The sequence below is a fragment of the Opisthocomus hoazin genome, chromosome 6 (genome assembly GCF_030867145.1).
Source record: "Opisthocomus hoazin isolate bOpiHoa1 chromosome 6, bOpiHoa1.hap1, whole genome shotgun sequence".
NCBI classification, from domain to species: domain Eukaryota; kingdom Metazoa; phylum Chordata; class Aves; order Opisthocomiformes; family Opisthocomidae; genus Opisthocomus; species Opisthocomus hoazin.
This window is the reverse complement of record NC_134419.1, coordinates 1533889-1558950: the sequence shown is the minus strand read 5'-3', so window position 1 is coordinate 1558950 and position 25062 is coordinate 1533889. Positions and strand designations below refer to the sequence as shown.

Sequence of the window (25062 nt, the reverse complement as noted above, 5' to 3'; positions counted from 1 at the left end):
AAGTCATATTGGTTAAGCCGTTATTGATCTCCACTGGTATTTGCATGAATATGCGGTTGCTTTTTCACTGGCATCTTGTGAAAGAGGATCCTGATGAGCTTTATTTTGCTTTACTTGGACTGACTTTGTGCATTTTTTTCCCAGATGTAACTCAAACCCTTGTAAGTGGTTTAGAAAATGGGACTTGAAGATTTAGCCCTGCTTGGCTTTGTGGTAATACGTTTCAGAACAGCCTGATTTGTCTATAGTCATGTTAAACTAACTTCTAAATATGTCAATATCTAGTCCAGATTTAGAGACTGCTTGACATGCATGAAATCTGCTTGTGCAGTGTTCTTTCAATTCAAGAGCAGTGAGTTGAAGTATTTTTATTCCACTGAAAAACAGCAAGATGCAATTGTGTAAACTGTTACTCAGACGAGTTAGAGGTGCTCGTATCTGCAGAGCTTGGCGTCAGGTTAGAAGGAGTTGAGGACCAGGCTGTGGTGACATTTCCCAGATATTTATTTCACTGCAGAAAAATTAATGGTGTTTCTGCTGAGTCCCATATCTGAGTTTTCAACAGATTCAGGTAACAGAAGAGAAGCAGGAATGATGGGTAAACAAAACAGTCTGGTTTTGGGTTGCTTTTCTTCTAGTTTTGTACCCAATTAAGTTTACATACCCTTCTCTTCATTCATGTGGTTGGAAAGACAGCGAACCTACTCCCGGAGTAGCTGTGGGAAGCTGAGGAGCTCTGTTGGCTTCAGAGAAATCGGGTGCCATACGGCTGGGCGTTTGTCGGGGCGCGTCCGAGCCCAGTGGCTCCGAGTGATTCACCTGGGGACCGCAGCCCGAGCCGGGCGAGGGGCCGGCACGCGGAGTCCGAGCGCTGCTGGTTGGTGCTGGGTCCGAGGAGCCTGTTCGCACGGGTAGGGTTTGCTCAGCTGGTTCTCACCGCTGAGGAAAGCAGCAGTTGTGGATGGTCTTGGCATGTTTCCTTCTGTCCCTGTGCAGGGGAACACCTGATGTATTGAGATTGCTTTTCGTGCTGGCAAATCTGACTTTTTCATGTTTTGTGGAAAGGTAGAGTAAGAAATGCAGAATGCAGACTCTACAGGTATCCCTCAGGAAAAGCTGTATTTAACGGACTGCAATCTTGCTAATAATTCTGAAGAAATAGTCCCCAACATGTTGATAGTTTCAGAAAACTCTTTTTTCCCTTTTCCTTCAGTATGCTGCTTGGAGATGACAACCAAAAGGAAAATTATCGGCCGCTTGGTGCCCTGCCGGTGTTTTCGTGGTGAAGAAGAAATCGTCTCCGTGTTGGATTACTCTCACTGTGGCCTGCAGCAGGTGCCAAAGGAGGTTTTTAACTTTGAACGGACGTTAGAGGAGCTTTACCTAGATGCCAACCAAATTGAAGAGCTACCCAAGGTAATCGCTGTTCTGCCTGTAATACTGCTGTCAACGTTCTGTTCTTAAATGTGTGTGCAGCACGCGCTTCAGCTCTGGAACAGGGCTGGCTCTCGGCTGGGAGACCTGCCTGCTGTGGGAAGAGTCACGGCCATTGGCTCTAGAGCTTCAGTTACATTTCTACACCTGCTTTTCTGCCCTCTCTGAAGGAGGCAGACAGCGGAGATGCCGTTCCTGCAGCTGGTGCTGCGTGGGGAGGAGTAGGGCCACCTACTCTTCTGGCTTTGTAACACAAAAACGGGGCAGCCGCTGAAGCCGTGAGCTGGGGAGGTAACGGCTGCTCCCAAGGAGTCCGTCTTGCTCAACGAGTAATTAATACGGTGTTTGATACCCTGACGTACGCAGGTATGGGGGTGGGTGACCTCACAGTTGGATCCTCCATGGCCCTGCTTTAAAGCCAGCTCTTTGCCAGGAGAAGCCATTCAGCCTCGCGGGAGGGATGCCAGCGCTGTCTGACTAATATTTTTATAACTGCAAATGAGGTCCTGCAAGATTACCTAAGCTGTCCTTCCTGTGTGGAACTTCTCTTGTAGAATCTTTAAATCTGTTCTTCTGTTGATTAATGTTTACTATAAGGAATTAAAAGTTACTGTAACTTAAGTGTTCGGGAAACAAAAGAGGGCAAGGTAGTGGAAAAACCAATTAATAGTAGGTGCTAGCTACGTAATGAAGCATGAAGTAATGTAATCCATTCCTTAATTGAATTTTTCTCAACGTTAATGAAAGATGCTTACAAGTCTTTAATTAAACATTGTTCCACTGTAATCCATTCTTCATCATCTCTCAACATATTTCTTTCTTACACCGCACAGAGACTTCGGATAAATTCTATTTACAAATGTAGGAAACATACTTTTTCCGTTACATGGAGTTCCTTTATTCGGTGTGGTGGTTCGTTGCTTAAGATTGCTCGCTCCGTCAAGAAATTCTTTACAGATGGTAACACAGGGTAGCTACAGTCTTCTAAGTGTCACAGAAAATTGATATGGAGAACTGCCTTATGTCTCTGGCTACTAGAAAGGACAGCAGAGAACCAGGTATTTTTCCTGTCCCCGTAAATATGAAATGAGTAATGGTGGAGGCCATTTTACTGCTAATAAATACCTTCAGGACTATTTATATTTTAATAGCAATATACGGTTAACCTTGTATATTTTAATTATGCTGCTGAAGAACCATACTGAAGAATATATAAAGTGTCTAATTTAGCTAGGGATTTTTGGTATATTTGGTTTGGGTCTCTTGAACATCTTTGGACTAGATGACCCACAGAGGTCCCTTCCAACCCCTACCATTCTGTAATGTGCCACCATGGTATTCAAACTAAATTCCAGTGCAGAACAGAAGACAGATATGTCAGGGCATAGAAGAAGAGCAGTATGCCATCATTCTGTATGGAAAAAGTGAGGCCCAAAGGTAAGGGGTCCAAAATTCGGAAACTGGGAGGAAGGTGATGGTTGTTAGTGTCAGTCACGCCTGCAGTGCGCGTGCCAAGGAGACCTTGGCATCGTGCTGGGGGGTCGCCCGCTTTGGGTTTGGTACCTGTGGAATGAAACAGCAGATAGAGATGTACCTTGGAGAGATCTAAATGTATAGGACTCTATTTTCGCACCTTTTTTCGCATTTTTCTTTATTATAAATGATATTTCGAAGCAAATACTGTGTATTGAAGAAATCCTTTTAATCGTTGTCGAGTTTGGGTAAACGCATCAGTTCACATAGTCTTGGCTTAGTAGAAGAGAAGATTAATGGGAGTGTTAATTTGCTTTCTTTATACCATTCATTTTTTTTATCTTAAGCCTTTATTAATCATCACCATAAATTAAGCAGTCCACATAATTTCTTTATCAAATTTTCTGCTTCAAATATTTTTTTGCTGCATGTGTCTGACCTGTTTTTCACTATTGAATTAATATTCTAGGAGAGAAAATGCCATTTTTTTCTTACAATAGCACATATTACTTAACCTTAACTTTTGTATTACACATTATGATCTACCATTGGCAGAACTTTCTCTGTAAATGTGAATTCAAAATTGGTTTTCTCAGTTTTCTCTTATTTACCAAATGTTATGTGCCTCTGAAGTTACAATATTCTTTTGAAATTTTCTCTCAGCAGAACGCTTTATCATGTTTTAAAATTTAATGAAAAAAGGATAGGTAAAAACTGTAAGTCCTTACCTACCTATATAGATGATACACTAGAAACCAATAATTTATTTTGCATGAAAATGATGTGTTAAACTCATTCTGCATGGTTTTCTTTAAATTTTTACCTTACAATTTATACATCGTAATTATGCTTTTTTTGTGCTGTCTTCATTAGAAACGGATTTCTAGTTCTTAATTTGTAATATTTTTTCTTTTAAGGATATATATAGGATTGTTGTATAGTTCTTATTCTCTATTTTCCCCTAAATCTAACCAAATCTTTTATTTTCTTTGCATTTGACTTCGTTATCATGAGGTGCTGCTGCAAGATGTCCCTATTTTTATGAGTCAAATGAGTCAATGACTGATAAAAAAGAATATCGATTTTAATGAAGGTGGAGTCACTGCAGTCAGTACCCAGAAAAACATGAGTGAGATGAAACTGTCCCCGGCAGCTTTCCTTTATAAATATAACGTAAAATCCGGACTAATTTGCAACGGGCGACGTCAGTTCACCTGCTGATGCCGTAGGAAGGATTTGTCTGTCTCCACCGACAGATCGTAGAGCGAGCCGCCAGCTCGGGTGCGGGCAGCGTGGGTGCCGGGGACGCTGACCGCGCGGCTGGGGCGAGAGGCCCCGTCCTAACGCCCCGTTACCTCGCTGGGAGCAAACAGCGCAGCGGTACGGAGCGGCGCGGAGGGAAGCTCCGACGCGTAGCTCACGTGGCTCGGTGGTAGAAATTCATGATATTTGTCTTTTGCGTTGCGTTTGCTGTGTGAGTTATACTTTGCTTTAAAGGCAGCGCGCGCTTTTTGTGAATCTGCCAGAGAGAAATCACGTTTCTGTTCCGCAAAGCTCGGAAGCCTTATTTCTCTGCAGGCCCACCCTCAGCTCGTGGTAGCAGCGTGTTTCACGGTCACAGAATCCCAGCATGATGGGGGTTGGCAGGGCCCTCTGTGGGTCACCCAGCCCAACCCCCTGCCCAAGCAGGGTCACCCAGAGCAGGCTGCACAGGACCTTGTCCAGGCGGGGCTGGAATATCTCCAGAGAAGGAGACTCCACAGCCTCCCTGGGCAGCCTGGGCCAGGGCTCCGGCACCCTCAGAGGGAAGAAGTTCTTCCTCGGGTTCAGCTGGAACTTCCCAGGCTCCAGTTTGTGCCCATTGCCCCTTGTCCTGTCGCTGGGCACCACTGGACAGAGTCTGGCCCCGTCCTCCTGACCCCCACCCTGCAGATATTTAGAGGCATTTCTAAGGTCCCCTCTCAGCCTTCTCTTCTCCAGGCTGAACAAGCCCAGCTCCCTCAGCCTCTCCTCGTAGGGGAGATGCTCCAGTCCCCTCCTCATCCTCGCAGCCCTGCGCTGGACTCTCTCCAGTAGCTCCTCATCTTTCTTGAACTGGTGAGCCCAGCACTGGACACAGCACTGCAGATGGGGCCTCCCCAGGGCAGAGCAGAGGGGGAGGAGAACCTCCCTCGTCCTGCTGCCCACACTCCTCTTGATGCACCCCAGGATCCCATCGGCCTTCTGGGCACCCAGGGCACGCTGCTGGCTCATGGTCACCCTGTCGTCCACCAGCACTCCCAGTCCCTCTCCGCAGAGCTGCTCTCCAGCAGGTCAGCCCCAGCCTGGACTGGTGCCTGGGGTTGTTTCTCCCCAGGTAAGGGCATGCAAAGGCATTTTGAAAAGCGTCTTTCGGTAAAAAGGCCCTTCCGTATTTGGTGCCGCTTCACAGGGGTTGTGGTGCGGTGCTCCTCATTCTGGGCATTTTTCAGTCCCGTGATCCCCGCTCCATTTTCTGAGACTAGACTGTTGTGACGAAAAAGCAGGAATTTTCTACAGGACTATGATAGGAAGTTATGGCCGAAAAATGCAGATTCAGAATGATCCAAAACTTAGTTCAAGCGAAGTACCAAGTGGGCGTTTGCACGCCGTTTGCGTGTTAATTCTCTCCTGGCCGGATACTTGGCTGAGTTCTTCGTCTAGGCACTCGTATTCCTGCGCGTCCTCCAGCAGCCTGGAGATGACTCTACAGATTTATTCTGATACAGGAGTCTGAAAGAAAGACTAAATCCGCTGTAAACGTAGCACCGATATTTGAAGAGTGCTTTTGAGACGCCTGCACCGCAACGCTGTTCCTCTCTGGAGCCCACTGAATTTTCTGGGGCCGTTGGGTGCATTCGCAGAAAGCCCCGCCGGGCTTGGTGGCTCTGAACGCGTGAGCGGAGCCGCACGGGGCCCTGCGCGGGTGCCGCGAGCGGGCGGTTTGCTGCGGGTCTGTCGCTGCGGCACGGCAGTCCCAAAGGCGAGCGATTCCATCAAGAAGAGTTTGGGCAGCAGGACGAGGGAGGTTCTCCTTCCCCTCTACACTGCCCTAGTGAGGCCTCATCTAGAGTACTGTGTCCAGTTCTGGGCTCCCCAGTTCAAGAAAGATGAAGAGCTACTGGAGAGAATCACAGAATCACAGAATAGTAGGGGTTGGAAGGGACCTCTGTGGGTCATCTAGTCCAACCCACCTGCCAAAGCAGGGTCACCTACAGCAGGCTGCACAGGACCTTGTCCAGGTGGGTCTTGAATATCTCCAGAGAAGGAGACTCCACAGCCTCCCTGGGCAGCCTGTTCCAGTGCTCCGTCACCCTCAGAGGGAAGAAGTTCTTCCTCATGTTCAGACGGAACTTCCTGTGCCTCAGTTTGTGCCCATTGCCCCTTGTCCTGTCACTGGGCACCACTGAAAAGAGCTTGGCCCCATCCTCCTGACACCCACCCTAGTCCAGCGGAGGGCTATGAGAATGATGAGGGGACTGGAACATCTCCCCTACGAGGAGAGGTTGAGGGAACTGGGCTTGTTCAGCCTGAAGAAGAGAAGGCTGAGAGGGCACCTTAGAAATGCTTATAAATATCTGAAGGGTGGGTGTCAGGAGGATGGGGCCAAGCTCTTTTCAGTGGTGCCCAGTGACAGGACAAGGGGCAATGGGCACAAACTGAGGCACAGGAAGTTCCGTCTGAACATGAGGAAGAACTTCTTCCCTCTGAGGGTGACGGAGCCCTGGCCCAGGCTGCCCAGGGAGGCTGTGGAGTCTCCTTCTCTGGAGATATTCAGGATCCACCTGGACAAGGTCCTGTGCAGCCTGCTCTGGGTGACCCTGCTTGGGCAGGGGGGTTGGACTGGGTGACCCACAGAGGTCCCTTCCAACCCCTGCCATTCTGTGATTCTGCTCTTCCCGCTGCGAGAAGCTGCGAGCTGCTCCGGCTGGAAACTGCCCCTCTTGCTCTTCCTCCATGGCCCCTCGGACCTCCTTCACCTGCACGTGAAGTCGCTTGTCGGGACCGCTGGCTCCGAGAGCGGCTGTTTTGTTCATCTTTATCACGTCTGAGGTGTTGTATGAGAGCTGCTTTCCTCAAGAAATATCGCTATCTTAGATATTTATTGATTACTTGAGGTTGAAAGGAGGATTGTTTTTGCAGTGGAAATAATTCTGACATTTCCTAAAATTTGAATTTGAGTTAAAAATCAGAATCAAGTCCTGAATTGACATATCACTTCAATAAAGCATTTTGTTTCTTGAAGACAGCAAATTTCTTCTGCATGCAAAGTGTTTTTAAATCTGTCGTGAAATCAGAATCAAGTCCTGAATTGACTTATCACTTCGATAAAGCGTTTTGTTTCTTGAAGATAGCAAATTTCTTCTCATGCAGTCAAAATATTTTTAAATCTATCGTGAAATTAAATTATAAAATCAAATATTCTAACTCACAAAAAATTTCAGCTGGTGTGACACCTAGGAAATACCATGTACCTACAAAGTGCTGGTTGCAAGGAGCCCGTGGCTGGTGACAGCAAGCTCGTGTCGGACGTTCCTGCTGCCCGCCAGCCCTTCTGATCCTTCTCGTCGGCCGCGTACGAGCGGTGCTGGTAACGCAGAGCACCCGGGAGAAGGGCTGCTCCAGTAACAGCTCTCACAGGATTCTTTCGATTATGGAATTCCTATGTAGCAAAGGGAGCTTTGTGGTATTTGTTGCTCCTGTGTATAAATAATGATCCCAAGCTGCTCTTTTTCCTGAAACACTGCAAAGTGTCCTTTTGTGTTACAGCAACTGTTCAGCTGTCAGGCGTTGCGCAAGCTGAGTATACCCGACAACGACCTGTCAAGTCTGCCAACCACGATTGCCAGCCTAGTGAATCTCAAGGAACTCGACATCAGTAAAAACGGTAAGGATCAAAAGTGGAAGTGTTTTAAAGAATTGTAATTAATGTGAACAGTAAGGAAGTTTCAATTCCTAATGCTTAACAAAGTTATGTTCTAGAAAACTCGCTCTTTTTCTAGTTTACGTACTATTTTCCTGCCTGGCACTGTGGCGAGTTCTGGGCGGGTATCTGCCTCATTTCCTTTTCTGCAGGAAAAAGCCAAAAAAGAGGTGGCTTTAGCGTAGTATCCCGTGATGACTTGTGACAGATAAACAGTAGAAACAGGAGTGGGAGACCATTTTTCAGTGCACTTGGGAGCCATTCCCCTTTCCAAAGTGGCGTTAGTGCTGCCTGGGCTCTTGGGTGATGGCTTTAAGTGGCGAGGCTGCAGGTAAACACGAACTGGGATTTACGTAGCCGGTGACTGATCTGCTGGTGTGCATTTCCAGATTCCACATTTACATCCTTACGTGCCTAAAAACCTTTGCATGTCTGAACCTCGGTGTCTTTGTTTGGAGGCTTAGGCACTCATGAAAATTTTGGAGAATGCCCTTCCAGGGTGGGTCTGGGGGCTGGCAGGGCTGTGCCCGGGTCCTGCCGAGAAGAGGGGCAGGCAAAGGAGAAAAAGATAAGCAGTTCGGAAAGAAACGGAAGGCACAAAGATCACTGAAAATGATGTCACCTTTTAATTCTAGAAGCTTATATAAATCAAGCATTAGCATAATAGTTGTAGTACAAGGCATGTTGTCTGTTCTGGTGTATTTATATAGTGCTTAAGTATCATCTTTTAGAGTATGATACTAGAATATATATATATTCCTGTTATAGCTTAAGTCTGATCTGAAAATGCCAAATGAACTCATTTATGAACAAAGCGAGCCAAACTTTTTTTAATGTGTGTATAATAATTTTTTCAAATTTTTTCAGGTATTCAAGATTTTCCAGAAAATATTAAATGTTGTAAGTGTTTAACAATTATCGAAGCCAGCGTCAATCCGGTCTCTAAGTGAGTATCAGCAGCGTGTGTTTGTGTATTGCGAGTGCAGAAACTTTACACCAAGTGAACTAAATTTTAAATGCATCATGTCAGGTTCATTTGCTGGATTAATCTAAATGCCTTTCGAATGGTTTAAAATCCAGGGTTGACGTGTCTGTGCAAAGACCTGTGTAGCACGTAACCAGCGCGGTGCCTTGCACAGAGCACGGGAAGCGCTGGCAGAGCACCCTGGGGGCTGTGGCTTTGCGAGGAAGCCGTGCTGCGTCCCCACATGCCATAATCTCTTGGGTGGGACTTTGGCAACCCTTCTTCATTCCAAAAACTTGCAATAATAGTGACAAAAAAATCTGTGTTGTGATCCCATGATTTCTCAAACGGAGTGAAGGAGATGAAAGGATGAAGTTTTACTCTTTCAGTTAAAAAAAAAAAAAAAAAAAAAGAGGTATTAAGAAAGAAGAGACCTTTGGCTTAAACCCCTCAGCTAGGAAGGGAGAAAAGGCTGATGTACTTTGACTGTGCCAGGAATTAGAATTTCATGTAGTTACAGCAAGGTGGAAAAGATGAGAATGGGCAAAAATGTTGTCTGTAACAAGTAAGTTCTTCTTGAGAATTTGGGTAGAAAAAGCAGGTGAGAGAGAAAGTCATATTTCTCTTTCTAAATATACATAGTTATTATTTCCATAGCAACTTCGGTGCGAGCATTAAGCTTCTAACTGTTTTTCTAGGCTGCCAGATGGCTTCACGCAACTTCTAAATTTGACCCAGCTCTATCTAAATGATGCCTTCTTGGAGTTTCTTCCAGCTAACTTTGGAAGGTAAGAACTGGTCATCAAAGCGCATTGCTCTTTCATATGAACCCAGGTTAGACCTGAAGGGACCCTTTTAAAGCTGTGTTCTTTTTAAAAACAAAACAAAGCAAAACAAAAAAACGCCAAGATATTTTGGCTTTTCAGCCCTATTTTGATGAATGATTGTTTTAGAGAGAATGTTATGTCAGCAGGAATTTTATGATGAAGTGATGCAGTTTGGTGGCTTAGGGAAAAGGCGAGAAGAAACAGAAATTGAAGAAGAGGCCTGTCCTTGATCAAATATGTTATTACATTGTGGCAAGGGCAGAAAATAACAATATGGTCTCTGCCTGTTGAAAAATGAACCGAAAGATAAAGTGTTGTGAGCCAGAAGGGAAGGAAGAAATGACTGAGCGTGGCGGAGTAACCAAAGGAAAAAATGTGAAAGCAAGAAGGAGGGAGAAGATTCAAAAGACAGCAGAGCAGAAGGGATGTAGAAGGAGAGTAAAAATAAATGCAGCAGAAACTGAGCCAAGAGTGTTAGATAAGGACAAAGCTGGGGGGAGGAACTGAAGTGAACACCATTTTCCATGGCCGTGTAAGAGGGCAGGAGAAGCCGGTGGATCCTTACGCTGTGCGGCTCTGGCAGAAATGTCAGGTTTATTCCACCCGTGTTACCCTGGTGAGGGAATGGTCAGCCTTCCTGCCCTCAGAAGACAAAGGATGAACAGAGAAAATACATGGTGGTGGTCCAGACTTCACCTAGTACTAGTTTTCTCCAGGTCCATCCAGCTACCCGTGTGTGTGTTTTATGGTTCAACTGGGAACATCAGCTCAGCACTCCAAAGCTAATACGGAGGTGACATAATTCGTGCTGGAAATGACTTTGGTGTGCTCAGGCGTTGAGAAGTAGAAAGGGTGGCTTTCTCAGCGTTTCCTCGATGGGCCGGTCACTGACCCGGCGCTGAGTCTGGGCTTTCCAAAAGGAACGCCTTTTGGAAAATCCGAGTTGAAGAAAGAGGGAGGAAAACTGTCATTGTTTGCATCTGATGAGTGTTTGAAATACAGGAGTAAATCCCAAGACAGCGTGCCTCTGCAGTTTGGAATCCAACATGATGTTCAGATGTCAAGGAGAAATAAATGTATGAGATACCCTGCAGTTTGTCAGACGTGTAGTGTTCATACTCATTACGCTCTGTGAAAGCCTTGCCGGTGCTTTGGCTAATGGTCTTTGTTGCTTAAGGGCATGTCCAGTATTTTAAATCTTTTAGCAGAAAGCACTGACTTTTTTTATTTATTTTACAAATTCATATTTTGTCTAAGCGAAATGATGCGAGTTGTAGTTGTTAACCCTTTATTATTATTCTGCTCCTATATGAGCTATTTGGTATCTTGCATTTGCAAATCCTTGTCAAGTTTCCGAAGCTTCCCACATTAGCATACAGACATTGCTCTTTTTTTTTTTCACTAGCCACACGTAGCTCTCTAGCTATATCTGTGTTACTGCTCTTCTCCAAACGTTAGTGCTTTCTTTATATCGTCTGGTGCAGTAACGTTCAGTCTGCTACAGCCTCATGGGCCACGTGAATAAAGTCCGGAGCGGGGGAGCCTGCCCGGGCAGCGTGTCAGTGTCTCTCCACATTTCTCATTTGAAGTAGTTCTTTTGGTCCTGGTGAAGCACAACTGCAGGACCTGAAAGGTTTTCTGCTTTATTTAGTGGGAAAAAGGTAAAATCATGGTTTTCTAGAAGAGCATAGTATTGGGAAGCCGGAGGTTCCGTGAAACAGAGAACTGGTGTGGTGCTGGGCAGAAAGCCGTTTGAAGCTTTGTGGTGGGGTTTTTAACCTTTACTCACAGGCCCAGGTTTGCACTTGTGGCACTGCAGGAGCTGGACTGCAGAGAGAGCAGTGTGGAAAGCCGTATTAATGACATCACTGGAACGCACCAGAAAGTTCCTCCATAAACTTTCTGCATGTTTAGAAACGACGTTGTCAGCCGTAAAGCTTGAGCAGCCTGACTCTGGGCTGGCATCTCCGTGCGGAAGGGATGCGCTCACAGAGGAGTTCTGCAGAACCGCTCGGTTTCACCGAGGCCTCGAGCAGGGCTGGGCATGGTCAGCTCATGCCCTGATGGCACCTCCAAACCCAGCTGGGGTGCTGCTCCGGGTGTGCTGTGAGTGGAGTTGTTCAATTTGAGACGAAGAGAAGAGGACCATGTTCATCCTTTTGGTTTTACATCCTCTCCCTTTTCCTCCCCACGTGCTGGGACTGAAGAACCAGCAAGAGGGTGACATGGATCAAAATTCTTCCACGTTTATCAGATTATCTTCCTAGACAACACGGGTAATTAGACAGTACTGCCCCCCGTTCTGGAACTCGAATGCATTAGGTTCTTCAGCTCTCAGCTGCTGTGTCCTCCTTCCTTCCCGTTAGTCTGTTCCATGAAGCTGATTGCTGTGGTTTAAATAATACTCGAGTTGGAGTTTGCACAGTGATACGGAGTTGTGAAGTCCTGTTGTGTGCAGGTTCCAATTCATGCCGACACGTAAGCACGTGTCCTGCGTCTCTTTAAAATACGGTGAACTCAGTGGAGATGTGTTCCGTTGGAGATCTCTCGTTGGACATCTGTAGTGTTGGTCTGCGTGCTGGGAGTTGTAGAATTCAGTGCTCAGAAAATGCAGCAGTAAGTCGATAACTCAATAGCAGTTGCTTTTTGTCCCTTAATAGGTCTGAAAATATTTGAGAGAAATTAGCTATAGGGATTTTTGCCTTGTTTTAAATAATTAATTAACATATTTTTGAATTACTGTGATAAACTGATACGTGTCAAAGTTCAGTTAAGGACAGGTATGTCCTATCTGAAGATGTCTGTCCTAACATGAAGCTCCTTGGTTCTGAATACATTTTTTATTATATTCAGCCCCACAATAACTGGACATTGTACTACTGTGCATTAAGCAGACTCTTTGTTTGTTGAAAGAAGTGGTTTCAAATAATTCTTATGGATTCCTTAACTAATTAATTGAATGAACTAATTATTTTATATCATATTTCTAGACTTGTCAAATTGCGAATTTTGGAGTTAAGAGAAAATCACTTGAAAACTCTACCAAAGTAAGTGATTGAATGTTTCCATAAGTCTCTTTCACCTGAAATTTCCAAAAGTGCAAAATATTTTTATTATTAGCAATGCAATGGTGTCATTTCTGTTAAGAGTTATTTTTTCCATGGATGACAGAATTTCTGCTGAAGGTCTTTAGCAAAAACTGAACATATAATGGAAGATGGAGACTGGTAGATTAGCTTACTGTACCTCAGTATCCAAAATCCATAACATGACATTTTAAAATACGAGATGTAAACAGGATTGGAAGACAACGTCTGAGCTAACCCTGGTCATTGATGATGTGACAGTGTTTTCCTCAGCGGGAAGCAATCTGATGTATTGGAAGCATACTCAGTGTAACCTAGGAGAACAATCTCCCTGTAAGATCTGTTCAGAAGTTACATTTATTTGCTGGTTTACAATACAATTTAGAAACCTGTATGATCAGAACATGGAAGAAATGTCAATTTGGTAGTGCTTCTTGGTACTGTTTACCAGAAAAGTAAGTTGCTATATTTTGACCAACACTTAAATGATATTTTGAAAAGGAAACAGTAAAGAAACGAAAAATACATCTATGCACTTCCCCTGCTGAGTGTAGGAAGTTGCACTGCATAAAGCAAGGAATGTGTTTTCGTGTTCAGACCAACATTGTATAGTTGTCTTCTGTGACGGGAATCCTGACCGATGAAAAACTCTCCATGGACTGGGGGACTGCTAGAAACGGGGGTTGTGTGTCCCCGTAATAAGTGAGACCTACAGTGGGGGCAATGGACTGGATTTATGGAACGTGCTAATATGAAATTGCATATTATTTAGCTCATTGTAAATGGGCACCCTTTTTAGCAAGCATGCATTTATCAGAATCTCCTACGCAGGCATTTTGCCTATAATGGGATGTGGTGACATTTCCACTCCTTCTCGGGGGATTTAATCCACAGCGCTTTCCTTTTTCTAAGGAAAGCTATTTTTGTGTTAAAGGCAATATTCTTTATATCAGTGGAAAGCACTTTTTTGGGTAAGCTTTCTGTTTCCTCTGTTCTGAGTTACATTTACTATTTTGAAAAACAAAACCGAAAAGGCTTCAATCTGCTGCCAACGCGCTGATCCGCGCTCGAAGGACAGGGCAGCGGGTTTGCAGCCGTGGAGGTCCGTGTCCCCTGCAGGGCCACACGCCCGCGGCAGCGCCCGCGTGTCACCTCCACTGCCTCCGAGGCGCCCGGCGCCTGCAGCAGGGACTCGCGTAGGCTTTGCGTCCAGAGGGTGCTTGAATCACAGCATGGTCGGGGTTGGCAGGGACCTCTGTGGGTCACCCAGCCCAACCCCCTGCCCAAGCAGGGTCACCCACAGCAGCCTGCAGAGGACCTTGTCCAAGTGGGTCTTGAATATCTCCAGAGAAGGAGACTCCACAGCCTCCCTTGCTTCAATAACTGGATGTGTGTGCTGGGACCGAAGAGTCGGAATGCCGCAGCAGAGTCATTTTGGTCAAACAGAATCTTTTTCTTTCTGGTCTCATCCAAATGGCACTAAAGATAACAGATCTGTTAGTGAATTCAGTGGGAGTAAAAGGGGGATTTGCGTCATTATTACTAATAAAAATAGTTTTTTTCCTGTGATATGTGGTGTTTAACCAGGAAACGTTGTCATCTATGACAAGTGTTTGGAGGATTCCTACCGAAGCGTAGTAGCCCGTGGTTTCAGGAGCACCACGTTGGTGAAGATGGCGGAGTGTGACTTGTCCCACTGTATGATGCTGAAAGCAGGGGAGTTCTTTGATTCTCGTAACCAAGGGAAACGTTGTTTGTCGGCGTGTTGGTTCTCTGCGCTTCGCTGTAGCAGAAGGCTTTGCTATAGACCGCTGAGTCGAGCTGGAAGTGAAAGGTTTTGCTTGTGCAGATGGTCTCCTTAAATTTGGTAGATGAAAGGGACAGCTGGATTATGAAATGAGGTAGGAGGAAGAAAGCTGGCAAGGTCATTTTTGCATCAAATGGGATAAAACCATGAGGTCTGTGCATTTCTGGGAGTCTTTTATCTGCTAGGGCAGTTTGGTCTGCGGGCAGGAGAAGGTGCAGGGTGCAGAGGACAGGCAGGAGTGAGCATGTGTGCCCGAGCGTTGGTGCAGGGCTGTGTGCACCTCCTCCTCCCCTGGTGGGCTGGATTTGACCTCTGTGGTACTGAGACAGCAGCTCCTCGTCTGAAGCAGCAGCTCTGCGTCCTGGGGTGGGCCCGGGGGGGTCAGGGCTGAGCGTGGGAGCTGGGGGGAAGCGAGCGGGGAGGCTGGGGCGAGTGCAGACGCGGTGGCGTGGCAGAGGAGCGACAGCCGTGTCGGTGTGTCGTTTAGGCGTCACGGGGAACAGGAAAACATTACATACCAGACTGTTTTATTTTCTAAGCTAATGAGAGAAGGAAAATTGTGGTAAGAAAGCTGTGTCGACAGTAGAACCATCTGCACTCAGGAAAACAAAAGCAGTAACGTAAATCAGAAGATATTTTACAATCTAGTTGCAAAAAAGGTGACGTGGTTCTTTCCGATTCATGCTTTGAGGCTTGCTGTCTGATTCTACGATTTGTTGGGTACATCATGAGTAAGATAACCTGATCATGCTGGTAGTTTGTCCAGTAGTTCTAAAGTAAGAGAAAGACATGAAGAGGAAGGCAAATAAATAAATTTAATATTGTAATTTGGCTTTTAAATAGATGTGAAATGTACTGTAAGACTCTTTTAAGTAACTCCTGCTCGGTGCTATTACCATATTGAGTGCAACTTAAAAAGTGTTATGAGAAAGCTGATCATATTGTTTCATCTGTTCTGTGCTCTAAAATACATGTATAAAGAATTTTTAAAGGAAACATTTAGCATTTTGGCATAAACAGGGATTAAATGTGCTTTGTGTTTACTGTAGCTCTAATTTTGCCATATTTCGTACTAACTCAGCTGTCAGGATTGTTGTAAAATGCGTCCATAGTAACAGAATGCAAAATGTTCTAAAATTGTTTACAAAAATTAAGTAAATACTAACTGTAGCTGGCTGAAAGGTAGCTCTGACCAGAGCGTGGATCTCCGCAGTGTCCCTCTTTGATAGACCCAGGGTTAGAAGGTGGCAGCTTCCCTTTGCTGCATGCGTTGACATAATTTTACGGCCTCTGAAACACGTCCAAACATGTCGCTGTATTCCCAGCCACTTTCCTGATGGAAAATTAGTGCAGCGTTGTTCAGAGCGTGCTCGGAAGGCCCTGCTGATGGCTGCTGCCAGGCGTCCCAGGAGCTGGAAGAGCTCTGCCGGGCTGGCGTGTGCTGGGCTGGAGACAGACCTCGCTCTCCAGCTGAAAACATTGCGGGATGTTCCCGTTTTCTGCCAGCGGCACTGTCTCTGCAGAGGATACTACTGGGCTTACAGATACTTCTGACCCTCTGAGAATATTTGTGTGTTTAGTCTATGGACCTTCACAATACTCTTTGTAATCAGAAATTTATTTTCTCTCTTGTATGGTTTGATTTTCTCTCTTGTATGGTTTGATTTTCTCTCTTGTATGGTTTGTATTTTCTCTCTTGTATGGTTTGATTAAAGATTATTATTGATAGTGGTTTCCAGGATCTTTTGAGCGTTTAGAAATATCTGGAAACCCCTGGCCGACATTGCAAATAATTTTTAATATTTTGTAAAAGCTTTGTTGTGCGTAACAAAAATAGAAAAAATCTGGTTTTTTTTTTCTTTGGAATTTCTGTGAAATGTTTCAGAGCATTTGTGAGATTCTGACCGAGTTTCTGACGTTTGAATGATGTTAGCACCTGGGTCACAGGGCTGTCTTTTAGCTTGGAGAACCAACCAAGATAATTGTTGTTACTCTGTTTGGGTAAAAATGTGGGTTTTTTTAAATTAAATTAAATTTAATTTAATTTAAAAATCTTTGCTCGCTGTAACAACATGCAATATCACTGTGTGATAGCTGGGGGTGGTGTTTTACAGACGGTGGCTCCCGATAGCCCCGTGCTGTTCTGTTCTGCAATACTACCCTGCGGAGTACGTGTCTGAAGCTCCAGGCGAGGCTTTCCCGTTGCCAGTGGTGTTTTCAGTCGTTTTGCACCCAAGCGGAGGCTTCCCGTTCGCGGTGGTGGGGTCGGAAGGAGGCGATCTCCTCGTTGGTGTTCAGCTGTTCGGTGTCCGAGGGTGCAATTCCCCGCTCCTGCCCTGCTGGATGGGTCAGCCCGGGTGGGAAGACGCGGGGAAAGAGGTGGCTGCCCTGGGAAGGGGACACTTGGGGAACGGCAGTGGGAGACGGCGAGTCCCACAGCTCCCACCCGGGGCCCATCCTGCCCTGGTCCCGATGCTGCGGTGAGCAGCGCTTGCCTGGCAGGGTCTGAGTCCGGACCCTGACTATTGGCAGCTCCTCCTCCTCCACCCGCTCCTGTAAAATTGGTGTTTTTCCCATTCTGGTCAGTTATTTATCCACGTGAAGACCCTGTCTGGTCACATAGCTGCGGAGGGTAAGAGCTTTCAGTGAAGGACCTTTGCACGTATCTCTTGGAAACGAGGGTGGACTTTATTGTCCAGCGTTTTTGTACTCTTGGCTTTTTCAAAAGACTCCAGGAGTGTTTTGAATCACCCCTACTCATCCCAAAAATGATGTTGAATTTCCCGTGGTGTGTCGTATTTGTCTGTGCGTCCCCTTATTCTGTGTCGGAGCCCTCAGCGCCGGGGCAGCCGGCCCAAACCCGGGACGCGGATACAGAAAGTTCATTCAGTTTTACTGCTTGGACCTTCTCTTTTTCTGAGCTGTCCTTTGGTATCTTCTGCGTAGACTCTGGGGGGCTTCCTGCTCCTGAGGGTCCGGAGGAAAGATATATTACCTTTTTATGCCCTTTTTCAGGTATTTCTGAAGATACTTTCTGGCCTTTTATAGTTAACCATTCTGTTATATTTTCCTTACTTGGAAATGTTTTCATATCTTTAAAGGATGCCTTCTAAGTCTCCTGTGGTTTCTTCTTTGCCACGTTGGCTTTGGGTTTTTCTGAAGTCCTTTTGACATTTGATTTTGTATTGCTTTACGTGTCTTGATCTTCTCCCAGCAGCAATTTAGCTTACGTGGAGGGCTACTCAGTGTGATTATTTTCCTCTTAGCTGTCTGGAGCCATCCTGAGAAAGGCTGGAGCTACTAATCAGAGGCCAGACATTACTCCTGACGGTCTCCTCGTGGGGGTCCCGACCTTTCCCCCTGTGCAGGTCCATGACGTGCTGTTTAATGCAGAGAAGGACAGACAGGCAGACCTGTCTGCCATAGCGTATTGCAGTCCCAGGACCGTACGTCCCCACTGCGCTGTGATGGCAGCGAGGTCTGCTGGTCGGTGGCCTCTCCGTGTGCTGGGCACGTCTAAGAGGGTGGCGTGGAGGAGCACAGCACAACTCCTGCCCAGCTTCCCCAGGGAGGAGACTGCGAGAGCACCGGTGACACACTGGGGCGTGCACGGGCAGAGATGGCACAGGGACAACTTCCACCAGAAAGCAATTGCTGTGAGTGCACGATCAGGAAGGTGGAATCACAGAATGTTTGGGGTTGGAAGGGACCTCTGTGGGTCACCCAGCCCAGCCCCCTGCCCAAGCAGGGTCACCCAGAGCCGGCTGCACAGCACCGTGTCCAGGTGGGTCTGGAATATCTCCAGAGAAGGAGACTCCACAGCCTCCCTGGGCAGCCTGGGCCAGGGCTCCGTCACCCTCAGAGGGAAGAAGTTCTTCCTCGGGTTCAGCTGGAACTTCCCATGCTCCAGTTTGTGCCCGTTGCCCCTTGTCCTGTCACTGGGCACCACTGGAAAGAGTCTGGCCCCATCCTCCTGACACCCACCCTGCAGATATTTAGAGGCATTTCTAAATGCCCCTCGCAGCCTTCTCTTCTCCAGGCTGAACAAGCCCAGCTCCCTCAGCCTCTCCTCAGAGGAGAGATGCTCCAGTCCCCTCCTCATCCTCGTAGCCCTCCACTGGACTCTCTCCAGTACCTCCTCACCTTTCTTGAACTGGGGAGCCCAGCACTGGACACAAATGTCTGTGTTAACATAGATTGGTCTGGGAAGTTATTTCAGCCTAGTTGAATGGAAGTTCACAGTGGCTACAAATACAGCAGTCAGGCTGCCTACGCTGTAGGAAATAACCTTTATGTTCCGAGGAGTCTGACCTTAAATCCTGCAGCAGAAGCTGCGTTAGCCTTCGGGTTTGGTTGCTTCAGTTCTGGCTGCAGTTCAGGGCCTGGTGCCCGTTTTCTGGATGTTTAGTTGAAATAAATACACTGGTAGGCAGTGCATCTTCCAAACACATTCTGACGTTCTCCCAGAATAACTGAAAATCAAAAGTTTGTGTTCAAATTGGATGTAAATCCGGTATATTGAAAAGGGTGTGTTGTTGTTATCCTTCCACCCAGGGGCAGGTGCTTCAATCCTAGCACTGTTTTCCTGGTGTGTTTTGGGGTTTTTGTTCCCCGGTAAGCGATAAGGCAGTTAGATTAGGCAGACTTCACGCTAGTACAGACTATATTTTCATTTCCATCTTGAGTGTTTTCTGGGAGCTTGAGCATAACTTGGTTTGTGCGTTAGTAAAAAAGACCCGTCGAGGACCCACGCCGTCGCACCGGCGTTCAGAGGAACCGGGGTGTTCGGCTGACGCGAGGACCCTCGCGGCAGGGAAGAGGGAAACAGCAAAGATTGAAACATCTGAGAGCATAATGACACCAGCATGTTTAGGAAGCAGAGATATGTAGAGGCTGTATATAGCTATGCATTTTGTGTGTGTGTGCGTTTATGTAGACAGATATAGCTATATAATATATATGTGTATATATATATATGCACTTATAGGTACATACACACATATATGCTATGTATGCATACGTAATATATCTGTATCTGCAGTCAACTGTTCATTGACTAGGAACCAACCTGGCCAAAACAAACCAGAAAAGGAGCAGAAGGTAGTCGGGTAGTTAGAAAAGGAGATGGGCAGCGTATCGGGGGGACAGGGACGTGAGGGGACATGAGGATCAAGGTTTAGGTTATATTGGCTGCTGCGGACTTACACCCCCGAGAGCCTTCCTTGGCCTGCTCGTAAAAAATCATCTGGCCCAGACTAGCTACTCCACTGTGTAGCCCAACCTCAAATGTAAGTTTCCAGTTTTCCTAACTTTTTGGCCAAGCATTTGGGGAACCGTGGCACATACATGAAGCTCGGAGATGGTTCCTCTCGCTGATCTTCCTCCCCTTGCTTGCTTGCACGCTGAGGATGGGTGGTTGTGTCAGGACAGCGCAGAGTTATTACAGTAATGGAAGTAAATCACCAAGTCTTCAAACAGCTAATTTAGCTGTTCTTCTAGTAACCTAATTTACAGCTTAGTTGAGAAAGGAATGTTCTGAGCACGTTTCAGATTTACCAGCAAAAGCTTTTCATTTATCTAACATGCGTATTCAAGCCCGGTCTGGTTACTACTCCTATGGAAGCTCCTTAAGTTGCGTTGAATTTTGTATTTTCAGAGATTAGGCTTGGTCTTAAATATGCATTGCTCTTTGTAGCACCAGATGTCAGCAGACCTGCCACTGCTAAACTGAATGCTTTGGGGCATTAACATCCTACTGAATTCCTGAGAGCAATCCAGAATATTTCATATCTCAGTAAAGAATCTGGAAGCGACACCTGCACTGGTGCTTGCACCAAGCAGCCAGGCAACCTGCCTGTGTTTTTTCAAAAATCTTTAAGTAAATTAAAGTAGTTAGTGTGATCTTTGCTCTTATAGCTGTGTGGGCTGAGGAAAACACCTTTTCAGGGTTTTGTGGGATTTCTTTCAGTAGACATTTGTAAAATTGAAAAACTGTAGAAAATGCATTTGTAAATGGTGAGTCACTAGTGTCTGAGAAACTGTAGGTGCTGGTAATTGATGAGAAAATCCTTGTATTTGTTGTTCTCGTCCTAATGACTCACTGTTTCCCAGCTGAAGCTGTGGCTTCTCGTCTCTTCTTTGGTTTTCGTGACAGTAGGAATTACAGCAGTTGTTTTTCTGTAATACCGTGCTCTTAGGAGATAACGTACAGTGGAGACGTGGCCAAAGGGCTGGGTCCCTGGCAGCTATCGTTAGGCAAAACCAGGTTTTCTCTTGGTCTGCAGCTATTGCTCAGAATGAAGTCGCTTTGTGAAGAGTAAAAATTGTAGATCAGTTCTCAGGTGCAGCCTCTAAAATTGGAAGAACTGTGTCATTCTGAAGGTGAGGGCAATTAAAAACGGGGTGGAATTTTATAGTACAGCGTGCGAGGCGGTGTACCGAGGGACTAATAGGAATTTATGGTATAAATTAGGGGTTCTTCAATCAGAAATCAGATTGGGGGAAAAAAAGGCACAAGTGTGTCAGTAGGATGTAAAATGTTTCTGAGTCATCCATCTAATGGAGCCGTGACAATGCCAAATGTTCTTTGTCAAAGTATTTTCACTAGAGACAAAGAGGTGACGATGACATTATATAAAAAATGTGGGAGACCTCATCTGAAAAGTTCGAAATGAAATGAGGACAAGGAAGAATCACAGAATCACAGAATGGTGGGGGTTGGAAGGGACCTCTGTGGGTCATCTAGTCCAACCCTCCTGCCGAAGCAGGGTCACCTACAGTAGGCTGTAGAGGACCTTGTCCAGGCGGGTCTGGAATATCTCCAGAGAAGGAGACTCCACAGCCTCCCTGGGCAGCCTGGGCCAGGGCTCCATCACCCTCAGAGGGAAGATGTTCTTCCTCATGTTCAGATGGAACTTCCTCTGCTCCAGTTTGTGCCCATTGCCCCTTGTCCTGTCGCTGGGCACCACTGAAAAGAGTTTGGCCCCATCCTCCTGACCCTCACCCTGCAGATATTTGTAAGCATTTATTAGGTCTCCTCTCAGCCTTCTCTTCTCCAGGCTGAACAAGCCCAGCTCCCTCAGCCTCTCCTCGTAGGAGAGATGTTCCAGTCCCCTCTTCATCCTCGTAGCCCTCCGCTGGGCTCTCTCCAGTAGCTCCTCATCTTTCTTGAACTGGGGAGCCCAGCACTGGACACAGCACTCCAGATGGGGCCTCACCAGGGCAGTGTAGAGGGGAAGGAGAACCTCCCTCGTCCTGCTGGCCACACTCTTCTTGATGCACCCCAGGATCCCATTGGCTTTCTTGGCAGCCAGGGCACACTGCTGGCTCATGGTCAACCTGTCGTCCCCCAGGACACCCAGGTCCCTCTCCTAAGGAAGGTCCTACTCTGATAGGAAAAATAATGAATGCAGGGCGTACTATATGGAAGGGCCCTAAACGTGATGTGTTGCGTAGTCTAAGAAAACAGAAGTTGAGGGTAGGTGTGTCAGCGCTTGTCTCTGCACACACGGCTTGGCAGGGAGCTGGTTCCTCGCCTGGACCAGGGACAGTTGCGTGGGTAGCAGGGTAACGAACAAGGGTGAGGCGGCCGTGAGCGGCAGGAATGAGATGCTTCCAGAGTATCAGAGCCATCAGTACCTTCTGTCTCCTCCTCTGGAGACGGAAAGGCATCACTCTACGTCCTGCCGAGAGGCAAAAGCAGCGCTTCTGGCTTGGGAGTGGGTCTCCTGTCTCCATCTGCCCCGGCTGGCCGGGCTCCCCGCCTCCAGTCACAAACTGCACGTTTCCACCAAAAAGCAGTGGAAAAAGTAAACTGAAATGGTAGACGTCGCAGCCCTGACGGTTGGCGCTCGGTGCTCTGCGGTAGGAGGTGCTGGCGGCGGTGGAGTGCCCGAGGTCGCCCAGAAGCGGTGAGTTTGCGTCGCAAGCGGTGTAACGACCTTGTGAGATGCTTCTGTGTGGGTCGGCGCTTTGGCGTTGCTTCGAAGATGTTTGCGTGCGTTGTTCCGGTGTTCTGTGCTGGTTGAAACCCGTACGTTTCTGATTTTCCAGTTCTCGCCGTCCCCTCGGTTTGCAGTTGTGTGACTGCAATCTTCCCGCATGGCCAAAACACGACAACCTCTAATTTTACTCCTGGTTTGAGTCGGGAATAAAAGGACTTTATGGATGTGACGGTGATGGTAGGGTTGGGTTTTCTTTCCTTTTGTTAAAATTAGCCATTTTATATTGCTGTGTTTTCAGTTCAAAATGTAAATCAGTGTTGTTTATTCTTGATTGCACGTTTGTAGGCTTTGATTGTACTAAAATACAACTATGTGAAAATACAGGCAATGTGTTTTAGCCACACCGTCGTATTTCTAAGAATTGCTGCTGAAAAGTATGTTTACTGTCAAAATTCAGACTCTACTTGAAAAACCATTGCTTGGACTTACCTGTTGTAAGGAATTTAATAGAAAGTTCGTAATCTTCCGTTCTGCTTTTTTCTGCACACGTCTGAAGTTGTAATAAATCTCTGGGGTTTGACTGCCGCTATTTACGTTTCACCAGTACTTCTGTGCGTTCTAGTTCCACAAAAGAGTGGTTCTCAAAAATTCTGTGAAAACTAAACCTTCCTATTTTTGTATATCTTCCTGTCAATGCTTGAAAATCTTCCTTGAGAAAGGGCAATGGATGCGCTTTCTTCCCGCAGTTGGAAGGCGCAGAAGGTCAGTCTCTTCTGGAGTTTTCCGTGAAAAATATTTCAAAGAGAAATAGAAACAAGAAGGATGCCATCTACTAAGTTGTTCCTTCTGGGTAATGAGGGAAGGTGTGAAACCAGTCTTTTTTGGCATATACATATCTGTTGAGCTTTCAGAATTAAATATATGTTGTAACAAAAACTTAAGGGGAGTGTGAAGAATCTCGCTTTTCACCCAGATGAATTCACTCTTAGGAAATTTCATAAAATGGATCTTTTTCTTCCTTTGAATTCCAAGTGTACTTTTATTTTTTCTGTAAATATAATGTGAAAATAGATGTTTTCCTAACTTTCTTTTTTTACATTTCTTTCTTTGCATTTCTTTCTTTCCCCCAAAATTTAGAGATAGAACTGTAGAAAGTAGAAGCTCTCTAAAGTGCTGGTGGGGAGTATACATGTTCCTTTCTGCCTCACCCTGGGTAGTTGATGAATGAATTAATTTAATTTTACAAGTCGATTAAATCAAAATTTTTGAGTCATGGGTTGTTATTTCTTTTATTCCTTGGCCAATCGCTTAGTAATACTATAACTCCTTCACGCTTGAAAAATGAGCCAGAATATTAAAGTGGGAATGCTGAACTTTTAATTAATTCCACTGCGAAGCTACCATGTGAATCTGCACCGGGTTGATGTGCCAGTTATCCACACCTACCGAATGTCCAGCAAACGGATCAGGCAGAACGAAGGCAAAGCGGTGGCCGTTGTCCTGTTCCTGTTGTAATGATCAGAAAGACGTATTTGTTGAAATTACTTGTAGCTCGTATTTGTTCTGGTTATTTCTTAAAAGTGGTGAGACTGTACAAGGAGACTTAAAGGATCGAACTTTCTAAGCAGCATCTGTGTATAAAAAGCACAGTCATTTGTTTTTAAATCAATATGAACTGAAGTAGACTAGATTCTTCCTTGGCAGAATACATATAAAATAATAGTAGGTGTTTTGCAGAGGTTAAGTTTGCAAACTGGCAGTATCTAACCTGGTAGAGAGTTACAGCTCTTACGCCCTTCTGTAGCTAAGGCTTTATTCCAAACTCAGAGAGGAATACAGATGGATTGCTGCTTGCCTAGATACGGCGTGAGTCTTGAATGCTGACGTTCCTTTTCAGTAATGGTGTTAGTATGAAAACTGGCATATATCACTTAGAAGTGTCTTTGGTGACTTATCAAAATATTGTGTGAAACACTGTCAGAGGGATTTTGCTCTTATTCCCTATTTCAGTGCCACTTTGCTTTGCCTTTTTGAGATCAGTATGACCATGTCTCAGCTTTTGCGGCGTTGGAAGACTGCAGATACGGCCTTGGTTTTTGCTTCAGTTTCATCTCAGCAGGAAGGAGCCGGTAAAGATTCCGAAAGATATTCAGACATCGAAAACATCACAATCCTTACCTTTGTTCAGATGTGAAAATTGCTGAATAGAAGTGATGATTGTTATTTCCATGAACCTGAGAACGGAGTCGTAAAAAGCATTCTTGTGACTTAAGAACTTCAGTCCCGTTGACTTGAATAACACTTGTATTCCCAGCATCCTCATCACTTCCAAAATCCTGCTTTAGGAAGTAGATTTGCAGAAGTTGCAGGTTGTCTTAGGTGTGAGGAAGTCAGTGGAACAGACCATTTATATCAGCTGAGAATCTGTCCAGAGGCATCTAAATATAAACAGCTTAGCTTCAGACTGCTATTTTTTGAAATGCTGTTCCACTTTCTTCCTAGTTTATTATAAAGATGTGAACTGTTTCCCACACACGGAGATTACAAATATTTTCATCATTCATGTTGACCTGTTTTCTTCAAATA

At 45.7% G+C, this 25062-nt stretch overlaps 2 protein-coding genes across 13 annotated transcripts in view; both read left to right on the top strand.

The window, feature by feature from the left end:
- SRSF11 (serine and arginine rich splicing factor 11) overlaps positions 1–25062 on the top strand; it is a 339983-nt gene that overhangs the window by 179419 nt on the left and 135502 nt on the right. The window lies entirely within an intron of this gene.
- Positions 1–25062, top strand: part of LRRC7 (leucine rich repeat containing 7) — a 332198-nt gene that overhangs the window by 217390 nt on the left and 89746 nt on the right. For all 12 annotated transcript variants that reach the window (XR_012764360.1, XM_075424242.1, XM_075424248.1 and 9 more), the window contains 5 exons: positions 1214–1416; positions 7696–7813; positions 8717–8795; positions 9512–9601; positions 12631–12687. Coding sequence is in view for 11 of the 12 variants with exons in the window: in XM_075424249.1 (XP_075280364.1) it covers positions 1214–1416; positions 7696–7813; positions 8717–8795; positions 9512–9601; positions 12631–12687 (547 nt within the window). In the remaining variant the exon portion in view is untranslated. The remainder of the gene's footprint in view (positions 1–1213; positions 1417–7695; positions 7814–8716; positions 8796–9511; positions 9602–12630; positions 12688–25062) is intronic.